We start from the raw sequence: 24,524 nt of genomic DNA, 5'->3' as shown, positions 1-24,524 counted from the left end.
TAAAGACAGAGAATCTGCATTGCTCATCTTAATGTCCACAGTGACTAAACACAGCATCTGGTTCATAATAGGCTTTCATGTACTGCTTTTGCTGTTGATGTTATTGAAACAGTGTAGACTTCACGGTCTTTTGCCTCCTTCACGAGCATTTCTCAACGAATCACCTGGCCTTCCATATAGGTATAACCCAGCACACACTTAGAAAATAGGAAAGGAAAAAGAAAAAGGAAAAATCTAGCAAAATCTGACGTATCTCGACACATGTATATACACTTACAAAGTAGTACACCCATAGCTTTACATGTATAGACTTGCTGTGGAAACAGTTAACAGGTGGTTAGAACCTACAGTATGAGCCATATAATTGCAATTAATCACTAAAGTCTGCTTACAGAGATAAAATTATCCATATGAGAACAAGATTAGTAGGTAAAACAGCTTGTGAGCCTTAAAAGCTCATTATCTTTTACAGATTAAAAGACCAAAAATACACTCTTTTGTTTTATTTTTTTTTATTTTTTTACCGCGTCTCCTGCAACGGCAGGCGGACTCTCAAGCACTGCGCCACCAGGGAAGCCCAAAAATACACTCTTTTGGATGGTGTAATTTTCATATATCAAATATTCATATATCAAAAACAGAACACTGCAGTGGTTTCAACAATTAGGAAGAGAAAAAGTTAGAAAAATAAAGGAAAATCATTGCTTCAAAAATATTTTTGGAAAGATAGGCCATCAATAATGAGTAAGTAAAGTGTTCTAATCATTGTCAATAACTGTTTAAACTTACCTGATTATTATATGCATCAGGTGCAAGTTTCTTGTATGTTGGTGCCATAAGAGTGGACAGGTTTTGTAAATGAGACTCCAGTTTCTCTTCCTGCATAGAATTAATAATTCTACATATTAAATTCTAAATCCATTCTATCCATATATGAGAGAGGCTATCAATTAGATTTTTCCCCCTATATCTTAGATCCAAATCACAAATATATACTGTTTCATTAAATATCGGCTTGGCCAAAAAGTTTGTTTGGGGTTTTCCCGTAACATTGGCCAACCCAATAACTAAATATCATCTTAACGTGACTATTTCTAAGTGAAAAGCATAGACCATATATCATCTGTTTTGGTATGTGCTGTTAAATGTCTAGCTCTTTGGTATTTACATGAGATTAATCAATTTTCTACTTTGCATGCAGATATTTGGCATTTTATTAATATAAGTCTATGCTGGTAGTAGGATTAGGAGAATGAAGCCATACGGTCTTTAAAAGGTCACATTCTCTATTCTTCTCCAATTAGTGGCCGAGGAAGATGAGCTATTGAAAGGATTTGTTTGGTTTAATCTATCTCTAATCTTTATATTTTAAATGTTTATAAAAAATAGCATTACAAAATTTGAAATGATCACGCCATAGAACTAAAAATTACTATGTGATTCAAATATGAAAAAAACCCTAAGAACTATAATGTGGTATATATGAAAAACTTTGTGAAGTTTACTTGAGAGGAAAAATGTTCAGGTATATTCGCCCCCACCCCCAAGCAAAGAATATGCTTTTTTAAATGGGAGGGGACAATACTCAGTTGTTCTATTCATACTTAGAAGTTCTCATCTCACATTGATATTTCTCTAAAAACCTTGGGAGATGTAAGCAGCTGGCAGAGGTATACTTGCTTGCATTTTAGAAGGTGAGGAGGTTTCTGACCGGAGTCCTCCTACCTAACAGAGGGAGGATGTCACTAGCCATCCCCTGCATTTGTTTACATGAAACACAGAGTGATAAACATTTATGAAGTAGTGGAGAAAATGCTCTCCAGTGTGAAAATTAAAAGTGTAAGACAGCAGGCAAAATTGCTATTCATTAGGTTTATCAAATATTTGTGTTTTCTTATGCAAAGAGGATATCTAGCACATTAATACAGCTTATTAAAATGTTATGATTCTATGAAAAATTTATATCACGACTTGAAGAGCTTTTGCACTTTATTAAACTTCCACTTACTATTATTGTCATAAATAATAAAGCTAACAAATTTTTCAAAGGGACATATAAAAATTGTTACATCAATAGTATAATTGCATATTTCAATTGCATTTAAAATTTGAAAGAAAATTATAACATGTATAGATTGACTAAAAATTTGATCATATATGAATGCTAAATATACTGAGGTTTTCTGATTATTCAATTAGCATACTCTAGAATACATGCTACACAAAAGTTGTTAAACGTAATACCAATCTACAAGTTATATTTTGAGAAATATATATTCTAGAGAAGGACAAAAACCAGTGATGTCAATGAGAAATCAATGTTCATTTATTTCAACTACACCTTTATATTAAAATCTAAATACGTTTTAGTTACCTGAATGCATTTATTACAGTAACGTTAAGCCATCAAATCTCATGGGTTGAAACTGTGACTAGAAATGGACTTTTATGAATGTGGCAGTCACGAACATGATTTCTATAATTCAGGTTCAAAAGATGAACGTTCTAACACTGAAGCAGTAATATTTAGTTTTAATATGGAAATGACAGCTGTGTGAAACTCTGGAGTTTACACAGAAGACGAAGAATAAGTGTAAAAGGCCATAAATATAGTTTATGTTGATCAAATTTATTACTTTAGTATCACATGGCTGTTATTATGCTAATTTTATAAACTATTATTATGTGTGCCTACCGTTTAGCCAAAATTTTACTGCTCTGAGATGAAATTCTCTGTTAATGAGAGTTTATTATATTGTTCACTTCATCTGTGCTCATCAATTCTCCATGAAAAATAAACAGATTATACATCAGGAAGTAAACAAACCTCTTTTGGGTCATCCCCAAGCAGCTTAAATTTTCTTGGGATCTTGCTCCTGGCAAACTTACATCCATTGTAGTACATGCTCCATGAACAACCAAAAGAAAAGGAGGCACCACAGGTCTCTGGGTCCAGCCCCTGACAGGCACACGTTCTCCTGAGAAATCAAAGAACCAAGTTCATGACTATGGATAGCACTGTCCAGGCTATCAAGCTCATATTCTGGGTGTCTACATTCCAAAATGAATGCAAATTAGTTTTGAAAGAAGTCTAACTCTATATTAAGCTGTGCCACAATCACATTAGAAAAGAACTATTTCGATTGGCTTTAAAAGACAACTTGAACAAACATTTTATTGTATTATAATACACACAGAGAAAGTACACATAATTTTATAGCTTCTAATCACTCACAAATGAAACATACACAAGTGAGTGCCACTCAAACTAAGAAACAAAACATATACCTGCACCCCTAAATCCCATCTTATGGGATTTTGTCCTCCTAACAGTAACTTATGTCAGAAGAGATTAGCTCTGCCTACTTTTATCCTATGTGTGTGTATACATATGCCTATTTTTATACTATATATACTATAAACCTACTGAATTTAGTGTGTAAGTGTGTATATAAATGTGTGTGTATATATATATAGCTTTGCCCATTTTTTTACAACGTATAGTATAGTACACACACATATATGTATAGTTTTGACTATTTTTATACTACATATAGTATGCTATATATTTCTATACTGTAGCATAAAAATAGGCAAAACTGTATGTGTATATGTATATATGTACACATATACATACACACATACATACATAACATACACATGTATATGCAATTATCTAGTATAAGCTTATTTGTGTCTTGCTTCTTTTCTTCAACATTGTTTGGAATATCTATCCACATTGTTGCATGTAGTTATACTTTATATTGATGTATTTATTCACTGAGTACAGTGTCTATTATATGGATATGCCACAAATTAATCGTTCCACCATTGATGGGCATTTGAGTGCTTTCTAGTTTTTAGCTAAAATACAGTATTGTGACTTCACATCCCAAGTCAGTTATATCCTAAGGGCAATAAACAGACAAGCAAGCAAAGAAACCAAAAATTAAAAACAGGATAAAACAACCCACTAGGAAAACTATATTCAGTAGGTATTTTTTCACAGCTGTATTGAGGTATAATTGACAAATAAAACTGTAAGATATTTAAAGTATACAACGTGATGATTTGATATAAGCATATATTATGAAAGGATTTTCCCATCAAGTTAATTAACACATCTGTCACCTCACATATTTTTTTTTCTTGCAATGAACATTTCAGTTCAACTCTTTTAGCAAATTTCAGTTATATAGTAAGGTGTTATCAACTATAGTCATTAGATCCTCAGACCTTACTCATTTTATAAGTGAAAGATTATACATATCCTTTTACCAACCTCTCCCTATTTCCCTCATCCCCCAGCCTCTCACAACTTTTCTACTCTGTTTCTGTGAGTTTGACTTTTGTTTTTCATTTTTGATTCCACATATAAGTAATATCAGGTATCTGTCTTTCTGTCTGGCTTATTTCACTTAGTATAATCCCCTCCAGATTCATCCATGTTGTCGAAAATGGCAGGATTTCCTTTTTTAAAAGCTGAATAATATTCCTCTGTGTGTGTTCACAAACCACATCTTTATCCATTTATCCATTGATGGACACTTAGGTTGTCTCCACACCTTGGTTACTGTGAATAATGCTGCAATTGGAATGCAGATATCCCTTTGAGATAATGATTTCATTTCCTTTGGATACATGTTAAGAAGTGGATCGTTTGTTTATGTATGGCTCTCCTGACCTCATTGGACAGCAGTAGTCTTATTTGTAGTAATGATATTATTTTGAAATTACTTACGTATGTTGTGACATGAAGAAATCATTGTTAATGTCAAAAAAAAAATAAGAATTTCAGTGTAAGATGAAATAAGTCTAAAGATAAGTAAATACCCTGTAAAATCCTATGAACAGGAAATAGTATGAACTCACAATATGAATTAAAAAGCTCAAATTTTCTCTTTCAAAAAAAATTACTTCCTGTATCAGCCCACTGAAAATGCCTAAAGTAACAATATCTTTGTAGCAATGGGCACATCTGGACACATACTGTGATCTCTAAATATCATTTCTCATTGAAATGAATGTAGGTTAAAATCCATGATGGTATTTTTTTTCAAATGAGTTAATAATGATACCAAAAAGAAAGAACAAACTAACTGATATTCCCAGCAATCCCACTACTAGGCATATACCCTGAGGAAACCAGAATTTAAGAAGAGTCATGTACCAAAATGTTCATTGCAGCTCTATTTACAATAGCCTGGAGATGGAAACAGCCTAAGTGCCCATTGTCGGATGAATGGATAAAGAAGATGTGGCACATATATACAATGGAATATTACTCGGCCATAAAAAGAAACGAAATTGAGCTATTTGTAATGAGGTGGATAGACCTAGAGTCTGTCATACAGAGTGAAGTAAGTCAGAAAGAGAAGGACAAATACCGTATGCTAACACATATATATGGAATTTAAGAAAAAAAAATGTCATGAAGAACCTAGGGGTAAAACAGGAATAAAGACACAGACCTACTGGAGAACAGATTTGAGGATATGGGGAGGGGGAAGGGTGAGGTGTGATAGGGCGAGAGAGAGACATGGACATATATATACTAACAAACGTAAGGTAGATAGCCAGTGGGAAGCAGCCGCATGGCACAGGGATACCGGCTCGGTTCTCTGTGGCTGCCTGGAGGGGTGGGATAGGGAGGGTGGGAGGGAGGGAGACAAAGAGGGAAGAGATATGGGAACATATGTATATGTATAACTGATTCACTCTGTTATAAAGCAGAAACTAACACACCATTGTAAAGCAATTATACCCCAATAAAGATGTTAAAAAAAAAAAAAAAACTAACTGATATTTTTGGATGGTTACAAAGGCACCAAATCACTATTTTGAAATTTCACAACTAAAGATACTTACCATGCATTATTCTGTCATTTGTTTACAAATTATATTTAATGGTAACCAAACAGTTGATAATGAAAAGTTCTTTAAAGAATTCCATCTAATAAATGCAGAAGGAATGTTATAATTAGAAGTTACAATTGTACAGATGTCAGCAAAAACGGCAGAATACGGATCTCTGAAAATACCCTCCTCCACAAAAGCAAAAGGAAACCTGGTAAATACTGTCAGAATCAACTCTTCAGAAATATGGAAATTAACAAAAGACTTGCAGCAGTCCTGGAAGCATTTCTTCAAGAAAGGCAATGAAATTTTGGTAAGAAGCTAAGCTTTACAGTGTTTTAACCTGCCCTATTTCCACTGTCCCCAGAACTCCATGACACCCTTGAAAACCAACAGCCCACATTTATGGTGAAAATCAGCAGGCTGGCAACCACTGGAGAGGGCAGAATTAGGCTGGATATCCTCCAAAGCCCCATTCCTAGATAAATGTCATTATTTTACCTATTTGGTAGTTCTCTAGAAGACACCACTGGCAAGGCTTTCTTCATTTGATCTGACTTGGAGTTCACCTATTGTATATAGCCTTTTCCCCACTGGAGATATTTGTTGAAAATAGTCAGAGGCAATTGTTGAACATTGCGGCTGCCTGAGGTCTTGGTAGACAAAACTAGCTAGACTGACCAAGAAAAAGAGAGAAGACCCAAATTACTAAAAAATCAGAAATGAAACAGGATACTACCAATGACCTTATAAAAAGCATTAGAAGGGAATACTATAAAAATGATCTTATCAACAGGTTAGATAACTTAGATGAAATGGACAAATTCCCAGAAAGCACAAACTACTGAAACTGACTCAAGAAGAAACAGAAAATCTGAATAGATCTATAACAAAAAGACTAAATTAGTAATCAAAAAACTTCCCACAAGGATAAGCCCAGGCGTACATGATTTTGCTGGTGAATTCCACTGAACATTTAAAAAATTAGCCCCAATCCTTTACAAATTCTTCCAAATAATATAAGAGGGAACCCTTTTCAATGTATTCTATGAATACAGTATTACCCTGAAACCAAAAACAAAGACATCACAAGAAAACTATAGACCAATATCCCTTATCAATATAGATGAAAAAATCCTCAATAAGATACTAGCAAATGGAATCCAGCAACATATACAAAAAGTATACATTATGGCCAAGTAATATCTATCCCAGAAATGCAATCTTGGTCCAATGTATAAAAATCAATCAATATGAAATACCACATTAACAAAGTGAAATGCAGAAAAAGCATTTGAGAAAAGTACAACACCCTTTCATGATAAAAATACTCAACCTAAGAATAGAAAAAGAATCTTCCTCAACCTGACAAAGAACATTTACAAAAACCCTACATTTAGCATCATACCTAATGGTGAAAAGCTGAAAGAAATCAGAGACAAGCAATAGCTGCTTGCTGTTGCTAATTCTGTTGAATATCTACTGTAGGTTCTAGCCAGAGAAATTATGCAAAAGGATCAAAAAAAAAAGAAAAAAGTAGACACCTAGATTGGAAATGAAGAAACTAAACTATCTCTATTTGTAGATGACATGATTTTGTATGTATAAATCCTAAGGAATCCACCAAAAAAAAAAAAACTGGCACTAATAAACTAGTTAAATAAGCTTGTAGGATATAAGATTAATATATAAAACCCAACTGTGTAAGTGTATCCTGGCAATGAACAATCCAAAAAAAAATCAAAACAATTCTACTTAAAACAGCATCAAAAAGAATAAAATATTTAGAAATTTGACAAAAGACACGTAGGACTTGTACACTGAAAACTATAAAACATCATTGAAAGAAATTAAAAACCTAAATAAATGTAAAGACATCCTGTGCTAATAAATAGGAAGACTTAATATTGTTAAGATGTCAACACTTCCCAATTAATTTGCTGATTCAACAGAACCTCTGTCAAAATCCCAGATGGGGAAATTATTAAGTTCATCCTAAAATTCATAGGGACATGAAAAGGACCCAGAGTATCCTGTAGGATACTGTAAGGATCCTGTAAAAGAAAAACAGTTGGAAGATTTATACATCCCAATTTCAAAACTTACTACAGCAACTACAGCAATCAACAACATGTAGTATTGGCATAAGGATAGCTATGTAAATTAATGGAATAGAAGAATCCTGAAATGACACATACATCTTTGTCAATTAATTTTCAACAAGAATGAGAAGACCATTCAATATGGAAAAAACAGTCCCTTCAACAAATGGTGCTGAGACAACTGGATAGTCACATGCAAAAAAATGAAGTTGAACTCTTATCTCACATCACAACAGTGATCAAAGACCTAAATGGAAGAGCTAAAACTATAATACTCTGGGAAGAAAACATTGGTGTAAATCTTTAATACCCTGGATTAGGCAATGATTTCTTAAATATGACACTGAAAGTACAAGCAGTTAATTTAAAAAAAACTGACTTCATCAAAATTTAAAACTTTTGTGCTTCAAGGATATCATCAAATGAAGAGACAACCTACAGAATGAGAAAATATCTGCCAACCATGTATCTGATGAGTTCTAGTATCCAGAATATATAAATAACTCTTATAACTCAAAAAACAATTAATTTAAAAAGGAGAAAAGATTTAAGAAAGGATTTCTTCAAAGAAGATATACGAATAGCCAATAGCAAATGAAATAATGACTAACATCATTACTCATTAGGGAAATGCAAATCAAAACCATGAGATACACATTATACCCACTGGAAGGGGTATAATAAATAAAATAAATAAATAAAGGCAGCCAATAAGTAGTTTTGGTGAAAATATGGAAACATCAAAACCTCCATATATTGTTGGTAGGCATGAAGAGTTGTGCAGCTGTTTTGGAAAACAATTTGGCAATTCCTCAAAAAGTTAAACGTAGTTACCATATGACCAAAATTGTCACTCCTAGGTATACACCCAAGAGAACTGAAAATATATGTCTATACAGAAACCTGTACAGAGATATTCATAGCAGCATTATTCATAATAGCCAAAAAGTGGAAATAACTAAAATGTCCACGAACTGATGAACAAAGAAAATGTGGTACACGTATATGCAATGGAATATTATTCAGCCATAAAAAGGAATAAAGTACTGATTAATGTTATGACATGGACAAAACTTTAAAACATTATAAAGACCTAGGAATAAAATATGTAGGAATAAATTTACCTAAGGAGGCAAAAGACCTGTACTCTGAAAACTATAAGATGCTGATGAAAGAAATCGAAGATGATACAAACAGATGGAGAGATATACCATGTTCTTGGATTGGAAGAATCAATATTGTGAAAATGACTATACTACCCAAGGCAATAAACAGATTCAATGCAATCCCTATCAAATTATCAATGGCATTTTTCACAGAAATAGAACAAAAAATTTTAAAATTTGTATGGAAACACAAAACACCCCGAATAGCCAAAGCAATCCTGAGAAAGGAAAATGAAGCTAGAGGAATCAGACTCCCTGACTTCGGACTATATTACAAAGCTACAGTCATCAAAACAGTTTGGTACTGGCACAAAAACAGAAATATAGATTAATGGAATAGAAATAAACCCATGCACCTACAGCCAATTAATCTATGACAAAGGAGGCAAGAATATACAATGGAGAAAAGACAGTCTCTTCAATAAGTGGTGCTGGGAAAACTGAAAAGCTACATGTAAAAGAAGGAAATTAGAACATTCTCTAACACTATACACAGAAATAAACTCAAAATGGATCAAAGACCTAAATGTAAGGCTGGACACTATAAAACTGTTAGAGGAAAATATAGGCAGAACACTCTTTGACATAAATTGCAGCAACATCTTTTTTGATTCACCTCCTAGAGTAATGAAAATAAAAACAAAAATAAACAAATGGGACCTAATTAAACTTAAAATCTTCTGCACAGTAAAGGAAGCCATAAATGAAACAAAAAGACAACCCACAGAATGGGAGAAAATACTGATATTTGCAAACAAAGTGACGACAAGGAATTAACCTTCAAAATATACAAACAACTCATGAAGCTCTATGTCAAAAAAACAATGCAATCAAAAAATGGGCAGAAGATCTAAATAGACATTTCTCCACAGAAGACAGATGGCCAAAAAGCACATGAAAAGATGCTCAACATCACTAATTATCAGAGAAATGCAAATCAAAACTACAATGAGGTATCACCTCACACAGGTCAGAATGGCCATCATCAAAAAATCTACAAACAATAAATGCTGGAGAGGGTGGGGAGAAAAGGGAACCCTCATACACTGTTGGTGGGAATGTAAACTGGTATAGCCACTATGGAGAACAGTATGGAAATTCCTTAAAAAAGTAAAAATAGAACTACCATATGAGCCAGTGATCCCACTCCTTGGCATGTATCCAGAGGAAACCATAATTTGAAAAGATACATGCACCCCAGTGTTCACTGCAGAACAATTTACAATAGCCAAGACATGGAAGCAACCTAAATGTCCATCGACAGAGGAATGGATAAAGATGTGGTACATATATACAATGGAATATTACTCAGCCATAAAACAGAACAAAATAATCCCATGTGCAGCAACATGGGTGGACCTAGAGATTATCATGCTAAGTGAAGTAAGTCAGATAAATGTTGTATGATATCACTCATATGTGGAATATTTAAAAAATGATTTACAAAACAGAAACAAACTCACAGATTTTGAAAACAAACTTTTGGAGACCAAAGGGGAAATGCGGCGGGGAGGGATAAATTAGGAGCTTGGGATGAACATATACACACTACTATATACAAAATGGATAACCAACAAGGATCTACTGTATAGCACAGGAAACTCTACTCAATATGGGAAAAGAATCTGAAAAAGAATGAACAACCTATAATAACCTATATGGGAAAAGAACCTGAGAAAGAATGAATATATGTATATGTATAACTGAATCACTATGCTGTACACCTGAAACTAACACAACATTGGAAATCAACTATACTCCAATAAAACTTAAAAAAATAAAAAAAATTATGCTAAGTGAAAGAGGCCAGACAGATTAAATATTGTATGATTCTATTAATATGAAAAGCCCAGAAAAGGCAAATCTATAGAGACAGAATGTTGATAAGTAGTTGCCATTTAGGGGGGGAAGAGAATGGGAAGTGATTTGCCTAATGGCTTTGAGGTTTCCTTTTGGAAGCAATGAAAATGTTGTACAACTTTGTGAATATACTAATGCACTGTACTGTATACTTTAAAAGGGTGAATTTTCTGGTGTGTGAATTATATAGAAATTGAAAAAACTCACACATAACAAAATAACTTCAAGGTGATTTCCTATATGAAGTGGCTTCTGAAAAGGCACCTTTATTTTTATAGGGGCCTTTCAAATATTGTTAGAATTTTTACATTGCAGCCTAATTTTAACATGGCTCAGAATTTGGCTAATGGTTAAATAACAAGTCAGAGAAATTGTAATCAAAATATTTACCTATAAAACAGATTTTTAAAAACACTCTCAACCTCCTTGGACTTCTGTTAAAAAAAAAAAAGGGACTTCCCTGGTGGCACAGTGGTTAAGAATCTGCCTGCCAATGCAGGGGACACAGGTTTGATCCCTGGTCCAGGAAGATCCCACATGCCGCAGAGCAACTAAGCCTGTGCGCCACAACTACTGGGCCTGAGTGTCACAACTACTGAAGCCCGCGTGCCTAGAGCCCGTGCTCCACAACAAGAGAAGCCACTGCAAGAGGAAGCCCATGCACTGCAATGAAGAGTGGCCCCTGCTCACCTCAATTAGAGAAAGCCTGCACGCAGCAACGAAGACCCAATGCAGCCAAAAATAATAAATAAGTAAATATTTTAAAAAACAAAATTTAAACTAAAAATTATATCAGCCATTTAAGCTATGCAAGACTAGAAAAACTAGCAAAATAAATGAAATGTACATAACAAATTTATACTTTAAAAAATAAGAAAATTATCAATTTGCAAACTAATGGAAACAGGTAATAATCATCGATTGATGTGCTAAACCATTAGGTAAAAGTTTTCTAGTAAACTTTACGATGGGTGGATCAAGCTAACAACTCCTCAACTGAACACTCATAACATCACTATAAATGGAACAAAGCAGATATTATGTCCCTCTTGATGGGTATGAAGAACTAAGATTATTTCATCACCACTTATGAAGCATTTTGCTAATATATACATTCATGCATACATACATATTTAACTCTAACTACCAGTGTACGGAAGATATTGGTGACAGAGGAACAAGTTAAGCAAGTGTGCACAGCCAAATCCAGAATGTGAGAAATTTTACAAAGCAAATCATACAGTCTCTTTAACAAATAAATTCATCAAAAAGAGAGGGGAAACTATAATAAAGTAAAAGAACCTTTGTGAATCATATACTTTATCTTACAAACTGGTACACTTTTTTTTTTTGTTTGTTTGTTTTTTTTTTGTTTCCGGTACGCGGGCCACTGTTGTGGCCTCTCCCGTTGCGGGGCACAGGCTCCGGACACGCAGGCTCAGCGGCCATGGCTCACGGGCCCAGCCACTCTGCGGCACGTGGGATCTTCCTAGACTGGGGCACGAACCCGGGTCCCCTGCATCGGCAGGCGGGCTCTCAGCCACTGCGCCACCAGGGAAGCCCCAAACTGGTACACTTTTGAGAGTAAAAGGAAGTTCTATCAATAACTATACTAGACAATAGGCATGAACTGGGACCTACTCAAAACCCTCAATCAAATGTAAGATATGGACTTTCTTTTTGTCAATATTTTTTTTACTTTATATATATGTATATCTGATATGTATATGTGTATATATGTGTACATTGGAAACAGTATCCAATTAGGGAATTTGAACATGGTCTGAACGTTAAATGATATTAAAGAATCACTCATCACTGTGACCAGGTTTTGTTTATTAAAAAAAAAAAAAGTCCTTGGCCATATACCCTGAGAAAACCATGATTCAAAAAGACACATGGGGCTTCCCTGGTGGCGCAGTGGTTGAGAGTCCACCTGCCGATGCAGGGGACACAGGTTCGTGCCCCGGTCCGGGAAGATCCCACATGCCGCGCAGCGGCTGGGCCCGTGAGCCATGGCCGCTGAGCCTGCGCGTCCAGAGCCTGTGCTCCACAACGGGAGAGGCCACAACAGTGAGAGGCTCCCCCACTGCAAAAAAAAAAAAAAAAAAAAAAAGACACATGCACCCCAATGTTCATTGCAGCACTATTTACAAGAGCCAGGTCATGGAAGCAACCAAAATGCCCATCGACAGAGAAATGGATGGAGAAGATGTGGTACATATATACAATGGAATACTAGCCATAAGAAGGAACAAAATTGTGCCATTTGCAGCAACATGGATAGACCTAGAGATGGACTGTCATACAGAGTGAAGTAAGTCAGAAAGAGAAAAACAAATATCGTGTATTAATGCATATATGTGGAATCTAGAAAAATGGTACAGATGAACCTGTTTGCAAGGCAGAAATAGAGACACTGACACAGAGGAAAAAACATATGGACACCAAGTGGGGGAAAGAAGGGGTGGGATGAATTGGGAGACTGGGATTGACTTGTATACACTAATATGTATAAAACAGATAACTAATGAGAACCTACTGTACAGCACAGGGAACTCTACTCAGTGCTCTGTGGTGACCTAAACGGGAAGTAAATCCCAAAAAGAGGGGATATATGTATACATATAGCTGATTCACTTTGCTGTACAGTAGAAACTAACATTGTTTTACAACATTGTAAAACAACAAAGTCCTTATCTGTTAGTGATACACACTGAAGTGAACATAGCTTAGATGATATGACCTCTGTTTTGCTTTAAAACACTGGTGGGGATGGGGTTAGGAAGTCGGGGGGGGCACAGAATATATGGAATAGTATTGGCAAAATGTTGATAAATATACTGCACTCCTCCATTTACGTATATTGGAAAATTTTTATAATATAAAGTTTCTTTAAAAGTTTAATATCACCCAGCATGGCAGAGACATTTCTGGCTTTGACTTCCTTATAATGACAGATACACTCCCACAACTCTTACTTGCCAAAAAATTATTGGTTAGGCTTAGTCATAAAATAAAAATCTCAAAGGGAAATCTTTAAAGGAGAAACAGCTGGCTGGGCTCAAAGGAAATGTAAAAATCCGTTTTGATTTTCCCACTGGAAGATGCTCTCGGAGTTCTTTTCTGGACTCACAGTGGGTGGTTATGGTGCATGTGGGCACTGGGATTTATAAGAACTCAGTGATGAGGGTCCCACAGCTTTCAATATTAAAATGAGTCAGCAGCCCCAATTTGAGATTACCCTCCATTCTTCACAAAAAAAATCATAATTTTAACTTTCTCCAGAAATAAAACTTATTTTATAGGGTAGAAGAAACTTCAAAAGCTATATCCGAGTGAAGTCTCTATTGCCATTGGTTAAGTGTCTATTTGAATCATGTACCTACCTCAAGTATATTTTTTGTTTTTGGAAACTTGCTCTAAGTATAGTTAGCCCAAAGCTAGAACGTCATCTAAATAACTACTCATCTTTATCTTGAAATTATAGACGAAGTTAAGCAAAAGTATACAGATTGGCCTTTAAAATGTCAATATGTGAAGCACATATTTTAATAGTTTTGTTCTTGTCCCTATTAATTTTTCTTAGACCCTGGCCCAATCATCATTCATGGTTTTCAAATGCAAAATAACATAATTTAGGAAAGTTCTTAACATAGAATCTGACATATAGAAAGAAATTCTATTTCAGACAATGGCATTTATAGGAATCAAAGAAAAGCCTTCAGGGGAAAAATAACAAAGATGTATAATATTAATAAAAATTAAATCCATTACAAAGAATGTGAAATATAGTTTGCAAGAAACTTCAAGAAATGTAAATGAAACAAATGTCATTTTCACAAGAAGTTCTTTGGTGGTTTAGAAGTTCCAGCTACCAAGTCTAAGAGGAAGTCTGCTTTACAAAAACAAGGCAGTGTCGCTGAATTCCTGAGAAAAATGCTATCACCAACATCAGCTCAAGATGCCTTAACTTTCATTTTCTTTCTGATTAAAGACACCTAAATACATTTTTTTAAAAGGAGAAACAAGGGATGTTAGGGTAAATGGAATATTACTTTATACCTAAAGCAGTCAATCACCAGTTTGAGTCATGTCTTATGAATCAGCAACTTCTACCTTCCAACCTATCATTTGTAAAAGTGGGTTGATGGCCTTGAGGTACACACCATGACATTCTGGGATCATAACTATCATAGAAAGTCAAGCCACACTTTCACATAGGAAAAGTAACTTTCCTAAAGAGATTATTTATAGTTGATTTGCAACCCTCCCTACCCACCCCCAATGACCCAGAGGGAGAACCTATGTTAATTTACAGTAAAACCATACCAGTTAGAGTAATAGTCAGCAAAAGGACAAATTTGGTTAGCAATGGATTGTTGCAGTGAGCAGCACAATATTTCCATAAGCTCAGTAAACTCTTTTGTAGTTTGGTGGACCCAGAAGAAAGGTGACTAAAGGAGGAAGTGCAGGGACTTCCCCGGTGGTCCAGTGGTAAAGAATCGCCTTCCAATGTAGGGGACGCAGGTTCGATCCCTGGTCAGGGAACTAAGATCCCACGTGCCGCCGGGTGACTGAGCCCGTGCGCTGCAACTAGAGAAGCCCGCGCACCATGACTACTGAGCTCGCGTGCCTCAGCAGGAGGCCCTGTGTGCTGCGAACTACAGAGCCCACGTGGCCTGGAGCCCAAGCACCACAACTAGAGAAGAGAAAACCTGCACGCCACAACTAGAGGGAAGGCCGCACCAAAACGAAAGATCCTGCATGCCTCAACTAAGACCTGACGCAGCCAAAAACATTTTAAAAACTAAGAAAAAAGTGCAATATTAAAATTATTTTAGTACTGACTGTGAGTAAATAGCTACATAGGATTTCAGTGCAGCACTGTGAATTTTCCTGTATTCTTTTAATGATATACAAGAATAGCATAGCAGAAGGAAAATAAAAAATTAAACTTTCTCCAAGTGAAGATGTAAACTTCCTGCAGGTAGATAAGGTTAAAAAACAAAAAACACAAACAAAACCATACCAGCACTTGGATGCATTAAATATATTTAACTGCATACCTTGCTCTCCTATTCCAAATTTTCATATTCCTCGAAAATAATGCCCATCCATAGCCACTAATTTCTTGATTATTTAGTAGCAGTAAAAGTGGAAGTGATTTTGATTATTATTATGGAAATAATGGACTAGATTGCAATGAAGTCAAAATCAGTTTGTTTCTACAGAACTTCTGTAAATAATCCTTGTATTTTTATGTTTGTTACATATAAAGTCCTTGACCTGGGAATCCTAAAGTTTCTCACCAAACTGTCTCAGATACTGCTACACAGAAGTGGTGTCAATACTTACTAATGTGGTGGCTAGGCACACTAAACAGTTGTCACTTGCAGTAAGCGGACACATAAATATTTTCAGGTTTATGGTATGGCTGAGTTTGTGGGTACAGACACTCAGATTTCCAGCAAGCTGCTTCTAACTCATAGCTACACTGTCCGAAGGTACAAAATATTAGTAAATGAAATTGCTTCGAAGTATCCATGTCAGCATTAGCAAATGCAAGTTCCTACTGAATGGCTGTGAAGCAGGCATTTTGATCCCTGTTTTGTAAATGTGAAAACGCAGTTTCAACTCTCTGCCCTCCAACCAACAATTAAGCTTTCCTAGCAGTGGAACGAGAGGAGAGGCCTGGGATGCACTTACTCTTCATTCAGGGCACACCGACGATTGGTGAGCGTGCCGTATTTCCTCAGTGTCTCAGTGAGCTCGGAGTACAGTTTGTCAGCCAGAGAGAGTGGGATTCCTTCCCACACCAGGATAAGAATCACAATCACTGCAGCCTCACAGGTGTGGCCAGCTCGCTCTCGCACCAAGCACAGTAGCTTCTCCTCGCTGCAGCTTCTGCGAACCACCTGTTCGGGTCACCATTCCACCCCAACACCCACCACCCCAACCAAAACAAAACAAGGGTCACTTGCAGCAGATGAGAGCATTGACTGATGTCTGTATATTTTCTCAAGTCTGGGTTACAATTAGGGCGGCATTTACCAGCACCTGCAACTTGCCTTTTGCTGCCCATCTATAACGTCAGGGCTTACCCTGGGGTCAGAACTGGGAGAGATGCAAAAGCACTCGGGGTGTAGCAGACTCGACCCAGTACAGTGGGGACAATGCTCCCTGCACTAAAGCCAGAGCTAGATGGAAGACAAGCAAGACTTTAAAGTTCAAGGTCTTCAAAAATGACAAGATAAACTGCAGGTACTTAAAGGATGAAGGACCTCTTCCTCACATGCCGAGAAGAATTACACTTCTAGCAGGCACTTGAACAGACCTCCTCCTCACTATTAAATTTTTTCAATTAAATACAGTTTGTACATGATTTTATACTAATCTGCCTTTTTCTTAAGAGATGACACATGATAAATATAAGCAATATTCCTTTCAACTGGCATAAATGATTCTCTGATCTGATAACCCAATTCTCAGGGTTAGATGAATGAATCAAAATGCCCAAGACTGAAGACCAAAGGCCTTGTCAAGTCACACTTACCCATTTGGCAATAGGACATCCCTGAGAACTTTTGCCTTCTTTACCAGTATAGATGACTCTTTCAATCCTAATAGCTTTACCCTTCTGTCCAAACCTTAAAGAAATCCACAGAAACACACACACATAAAATTAGCAAATGAATCTAAGAGGCAACCAAAATATTGAACATTTGAGCATAATTTTACTCTATGGCCACATCCTGAGAAATGAATAGTTTATTTTTAAAAAACAGAACTAAGCCAAGCAAACTGGATAGTAGACTTTAAGCCTTGTATTTCTTCAGTATCAAAATATACTGATAATTGTAATGAACTATTTTGAAATTATATGATGGGTAAAAATAATGGGAAAGCTTATTTTTATACATAATTTCACAAAGCACAAAACTTTTTAAAGTTTGTTAAATTCAGTCTTCTAAAATAACGTACTGTTTGTTTGTCCTTTACTAAATTTAGTTATTTTAAAACTTGGGGAATCATAAGATTTTAGTTAGGACTGTTTCTCTAAGAATCTCTCATTTTTTAAAAGGCTGGCAAATAACCAGTATCCAGCAATTTTGAAAACATAGGATAATTCTAGAAATAGATTCTATTTTCCCTTATAACCAAAGCACTACTTACTCCTTGCTAATACAAGAGGGCACTTAGGGAAATTCACTATTTCTGCCAGGCTACTAGACGATTATTTAGTGAATTTCTATGTGCTCATTTAGAAATGAATAATTTGAATTTGGGGCAACAATGATATGGAATATGCCCTTGCTGCCCAGAATGTCTCCTAATATATTTTAATGATAAAAATGCCTACCTCTTAAAGAAAAGGCACCCTAGTGTAATAACAGCTCAGAGCTGTGGATACCTATATGAAAGTCTCTCTCTGCATTGATTATCTTGCTCATAACAGTCTTCAAGTCTGCAAGATGACATGCAGGAGTAACTGTGTAGATTCAGGTAAGTACTTGCATACCTATGACTGACAGGTGAAAAAAAAAATGCAGCTATAAATAGAATCTGTCTCTATTTCTATTCAGTATATCACTCTTGCCCTCTGCTCATACTAATGGACAACTTCCTTGGAGATAACTACTCATTTATAATTCTAGATGAATTTAACTCAATGGTTCCCTTCTTATACCACCTTTCCCCCCTTTTCCTTTTTTATCATCAAGTGGGAAAACCAGAGTGGGCGCTCTCTTTGCAGCCTGTGCCAGCACCCTTGTGCCTGGCAGGCTGGCTGGCTGGTTCTTGTTCATGCCTGGGTTTTCTGGCATCCATCTCAAAGTGGGCAGCCTATGCCAGCTTGCAGACTATTAGTCCTGTCAAATATTGTGACTCTCTGGTGAATAGCACAGTGTGTAGTGTTGGCAACCCTGGAATAGCTAAGCCTACTAATAATTACTCAATTTACAATTGTTTACTGCTTTGTATGTGAAAGCTGGAAAAATTCTGACATATACAAAAGGATAAACGTTAATCTGCCCTGTGCCTTTGCGTTAATTACCTTTCTTCCATGATTTCTCTAATAGCTGCCACATTAGGACCTGCTCCTAGATGGGTATAAAAAGGACCTTCATCTTTTTCAATAATTTGCTCTGTTGAGATAATAGAAGATTATTATTTTAGACCTCAATTATACTAAATATAAAGGCTACATCCACAAAGCTTATCCCCCACCTGTACATTAAGGGTCCTAAATGTGACTTTAAACATTTTTTTCTTTAAAATGAGTAAACTGATGGACTAATCTATTAGAAAATGTGCCAAATAATTAAGTATATGTCCATTCTGCCTGTTGGATAAAAATATATTAAATTGCATTTCAGATATGGGATAAGGAATTATTTTAAATCAAGTAAGTGGAACTAAATAGACAGTGAGGGAATTAGAATATATTATATGTAATATCAACTACAGTCCAATTTTTTAAACTGAAGAAAAATAAAATTACAGCTTACTAGAAGCCTGCCTGTTATTTGGATGTTAAAAGATTAAAAATAAAATTTCCTGTCCTATCTCACCCCCAGGATTTTGTTCAGTTTATTGTCAAGATACCTTTTTCTCCTCTTGTTTCCCCATAATATTCGATTGCTCTGTTTTGAAAATAAGAACATTCAATCCAGACCCATATTGTATGTACTACTTTAGAACAACTTATGATGACAGAAAATACTGAAGAGAGGGTCAGATAAAAGGAAGAGGCTCTTGTAAACTATCAAAGATGAAAAGTGGGGAAAAAAGGTTTGTGTGATAGGAGAAGGGTGTGAAGATGAGTATAACTTACCCAATGTTGTCTATGACATGTGTGGCACATTAGGCCAGTGAGGCAATAATATTACCCACACACAAAGGGGCAGTACGGATCTTCCCTCCATCCTTCTATAAAATGTGGAGTGTCCCATTTTAAGAGGAATAACATAAAGTGGGTGGACCATTAGCCACATTAGTTGAACGCTGGTTTTTACAAATGTCTTCTACTGTATCCAAGCTGAGTAGCTATAATTAAGATCTTCATATATATATATATATATATATATATATATATATATATATAAAACTGCATCAATCAGCAAAAAGTTTCCCTATTCCAACAGACCTATCATGAATCTTGAATTTTAACAAAAAGATGCTTGTTTAAAAAAAAGAAAGGGAAATACCATATTTTCTATCAAAAAGATGAAACTTTTAAAGAGAAAATATCAAATATAAATCACACAATGTTTCAAATGTATACATGGAGAAAGGGCAACTTTATGAATATTCAGAACTTTGGCATTAAAATTTCCCCTAAGTCACCAAGACAGAAGATGATAATGTCCCCTTATCTATTATAAAAGTTAATCTTGTAAAACTACTAATACATTCAATCTTGAATTAAAAAGTATTAAAAGCTCCTACATTAGTTTGCATATGGCAGTTATTTTCTCATTTTAACAAGGTGTTTTTACTGCCTGGCTATCTCTCCAGGAGATGATATACAAAGAGTTAACTAGATTGATTAGGCTAAAACAGATACCTTTATATTTTAAACGGTTTGAAGGGAGGGACAAATGAGCATGCACAATTTTTTAAGTTTTTTGAAAAACTGAATGTAAGTGAAGTTCTCTCTTGCACAGCACAAGCATCTGTAATTTAAAGACAAGAAATGTAAGCTTCAGGTTTTTATGAGCCTATGAGACTCAAAGTTTTTAAACAGAAAGAAAAATCCCATATCTGAAGATAAATTTGCTAATTCTGGATAAACACCATGTGTCTCAGTACATTTCTGGCACTTACCTACACATCTGCATGATGGGAAATCATACTGAGTCTTGACAGGTGTATCCAATAAATTTTTTATAGGAGTATCTAGTAATTTGGAAGGTGACTCTAAAAAATTATTGAGAACAGAACCAGCTGTTCTTTTGGTTGGTGTCTTTTCTGAGGAAGGCATTGCTTGCTGCTCTAAAGCTGGGGTGTGGCTATCAAGTTCTGCAGCAGTGGTTTGTCTAGTTAAAACTGTGACTGGCCCTGACATTTCAACTTTTACTTGCTTCTGTGATTTTAGAGTAAGAGCCTTATGGTCAAATAATGATTTGACCTGAAATTGCTTCAGATGCTGCTCCATGGTCTCAAGGATGCTCCGCTGCTGCATGTTATCACAGCTCGGAGGTGGAATCTCTTGCTTGGGTATCTTTTTCCACATTTTGTTTTCTGGCTGTGCTGACATGAGGCGCATACAGGCGTGGGGCTTGGATCCTGGTTCAACTTTAATAGGCCTTTGCATCTGACTATGGCAAGACTCGGCTTGGAGTTGTTGTGTTTGCTGCTGTTCTTGCTTCTGCAAAAGGTGCCACCTTAGAGCAGCATGCTTTTGGATGTCCTTCTGGGGCAGGGTCTGAATGTGACTTCCTGCCTGATTGGGCAAAGGGAACGCATTTGCTTGGTTTTGCATCAGGTACCTTTGCTGAGCTAGCTGTGCAGCTTGTTGACTAGACATATCTTGGTTTCTATTTTTATATCCCTGTAGAACTGAAGCTTGTTGAGGCTTCTGTTCTAGTTCTTGAAAGCACCTGTGAAGAACATCTTGCTTTGGGGTCACATTATTTGGAAAATATTGCATGTGATGAGAGTTTGGGATCTTGTTTCCTGCAAAGAGTTCAGAATTTACAGTCTGTTCTTTATTTTCTGGAACTACGTGTATATTGTTTGAACAAGAAATCTGCACTTTGCTTGCATTTGACTTCAAGATCTGACCATAGTGGGAATTTATACTATTCATATTCTGTACTTGCTCCAGTCTCACTTGGGGATTATGAGTCTGGAACTCACTTGATTTTGAAAGTTGATCTTCACCACGAAAGCATTCTTCTACTTTAATCTGGCTAAAGAATGATCCTTCTCTTTGCTGATCATTGTTGCCTTGGGGATGAGAAAAGGTCTTGGGCATTTGTTCCTTATTCTTCATCTGTAGTTTTTGCTGCTGTTGCTGGTTTTGAGAGAGATGTGAAGTCTGGGATGGTTGTGTTTGTGCTGCCTGCTTATGAGGCTTATGTTGTGAGAGGTGTGAGTTTGAGAATGGGTCAGTCTCGGAAGCCTGTTGATTCAAGTGCCGTTTCAATGTTGGGGGCATGAGTTTCTCAGTTTGGGGATCTGGTCTTTGTTGGAAATGACACCTCAGGGCACAGACTGACTGTCTGTGAGCTTCGGGTGAAGGGTCTGTTTTGGAGAAGCGCACGTGGAGTGAGGGTTTTTGGAACTGGAGATGCTGGTCCACTGTACCTTGAGACTGCCCTTGATTCATCTCAGCTTGGTACCTTGGTGGTCTCTGCTCCGGTTGCATTATTTTCTGGGTGTAAGCTTGCCCTAGGAGCCCCCCAGGCACGTTGGAATTTCCAGTGTATTGTTTGGAGGTCATTTGATGGGAGGGGTTGGACTGATACTGAAGAATTGACCGCAGGGTTGCCTCATTACATTTCAGATGGGATTCTGCTTGATGACAGTGAGGGACCTTCAATTCAATCCATCCTGGTTTCAGATAGGGCTGTGTTGGGAGCACAGGGTCTCGTGTGTGTTCCTTGTCTTGACTCTTGAAGATCTCTTGCTCTTTGTGTCCCATCAACTGCTGGCAGTGGTCCTGTGCATCTCCACTGCTACCAAGAATTGGTGGGTTATGTTTGAGACGTTCTGATAGTTGTCTTGTTTTCTCAGAACACAATGGAACCGTCATTGTCCCTGGAGTCCGTATGTCATTCTTGTTAACACAATAATTCTGAGGCCTTTCTGGAAGCATCGGAGAGGGGTTGGATACTTGTGTAGAGGGAGTTGGACTCTGGGATGGTGGTGCCTCGTGTTGACCCTCTATTTTCACTTCCCTTAAAAGAGGTGTGTTACTTTGGTTGGGGTAGTGATGGTGTTTTTCCAAAACTCCATCATTCAGAATGCTTTTTCCTTCAGAAGGAAGCTGAGGAACCTGCGGAAGAGGTGGAGGGGGAGAAAGAAGCAATTGTGATGGTGGTGGTGTGGTAGTGGCAGAAAAGGAATCCTTAGTGAACACTGAGCTTTGCTTGAAGTAAGCACCATTCATTTCATTTTGCTTTAAATACCGTTCAGAGCTGCCACCAGGAGCCTGCAAATTGCTGCTGGAACCCGAACAGAATTCTTCACCAGATACTAGCTTTGTGGTTCCTTGGATGTTACTGTTTTCTGCCGGAGACGTGCATATCTCAAAAACTGACTTTCGTTGTTCTGGTTTCTGAAAGGGACAGGGCCCTAGCATTGCAGCTGGTTTACTGGCACTATCAGCACCACAGGCCTCAGTCACCACTGCAGCTGGCTCTGGAGGCAGCTCAGAGTTCGAGGTCTGTGGGAAATTGATCTGCCCTGAGGTATGCGATGGGTGAGTGATCTCACAGGACAACTCATTAGTAGCCTGACTGTTAATGGCATGTATGTGAGATGTGGTTTTCTGCACCGCAATGGAAACACAATCTGGATAATATTGAGACAGCGTTTTTTCCAGGAGTTCACCATGTGTGTTTTCCATGGAAGAGGCAGAAACTGTAGCACCATTAGGCATTAGCACTGCCTTATTTTTAAGAAGTAATACAATGTTCTTGTCGTGGTAGTTAGCATTTTTCCCCTCCTGTTGGTTCAGAATCTGAAGCTCTGGATTTTCAGATCCACTGCAGTTATGTGATGAAAAAACAGTGAAATCTTTAACTTCATTTTCTTGGGCTGCAGAGCTAACAGATTCTCTCTTATCATTCATATCGGAGACATTTGGTTGACTGCTGCCTTTGCCTGGATTTCTTTCTTGGCTTTCCCCGAAGTTCTTTCTTTCTCCATTGGCCTTTTGGTCTTGTTTCAGTTTCTTGTTCTGATGGAGCCCAGAGAGAGAAGGTTCACTAACTGTGCGTTTTATCCCTCCATTTTGCAAACATCTGGAATACCCTCTACTTTCTTGTATAAAGTCTGGACTCACGCGACTATTCTGACTTCCTTTCATGTGGGGTATTCCATAATAACTCTTGAAAGACTGCCACTTGGTGTCTCCATTTACTTCTGGATAAGGTCTCTTCGTTAATGGGCTTCCATTCTGGAGCTTTATAGCCAGAGGTTCTGTCTGGCAAACAGGAGAAGAAGATGGTATCAGGAATGGACTCAGTCTGTTGCCCTCAACATGGTTCCTTCTATCCTGTTCCATCAGGCTTGCTTCGGGGCCATCCACAAGGCTGCCCTCTGAATGAATTCTAAAGCGTATGGAAACAAAAATTAAAGTACATTAATATATATCTAACACTAACAGTACACCTTAGAGAAGAATCGCATTAATAATACTGGAATTCCTAGACGTAGCAAACTGTGATACTCATTTTCATGTCTCGGAGTGACAGCCAAGAGCTACTCAGGAAATGATTATTCTTGTCTTACCAGCAACTCTGAAATATTTACGGTCACAGTAAACAAAGGTCAAAATCAACAGCTAATGTGGGAAGTTCATAATGTA

The 24,524-nt window shown here is 36.8% G+C and overlaps 1 protein-coding gene across 1 annotated transcript in view; it reads right to left on the bottom strand.

The window, feature by feature from the left end:
- The window catches only part of TET2 (tet methylcytosine dioxygenase 2), a 38,890-nt gene extending 14,669 nt beyond the window's left edge, over nucleotides 1-24,221 (bottom strand). Inside the window, exons 1-6 of the mRNA XM_007465888.1 lie at nucleotides 20,813-24,221; nucleotides 19,041-19,131; nucleotides 17,541-17,634; nucleotides 16,694-16,902; nucleotides 2,828-2,978; nucleotides 790-879 (exon numbers count right to left, since the gene is read on the bottom strand). Of these exons, the coding sequence (XP_007465950.1) occupies nucleotides 790-879; nucleotides 2,828-2,978; nucleotides 16,694-16,902; nucleotides 17,541-17,634; nucleotides 19,041-19,131; nucleotides 20,813-24,221 (4,044 nt within the window). The remainder of the gene's footprint in view (nucleotides 1-789; nucleotides 880-2,827; nucleotides 2,979-16,693; nucleotides 16,903-17,540; nucleotides 17,635-19,040; nucleotides 19,132-20,812) is intronic.
- Between the last annotated feature and the right edge of the window lie 303 nt (nucleotides 24,222-24,524).

This window comes from Lipotes vexillifer, unplaced genomic scaffold (assembly GCF_000442215.2).
Source record: "Lipotes vexillifer unplaced genomic scaffold, Lipotes_vexillifer_v1.1 scaffold1393, whole genome shotgun sequence".
Lineage (NCBI taxonomy): Eukaryota > Metazoa > Chordata > Mammalia > Artiodactyla > Lipotidae > Lipotes > Lipotes vexillifer.
The sequence above is the reverse complement of the archived record's forward strand: the minus strand, read 5'-3'. Positions and strand labels throughout refer to the sequence as shown.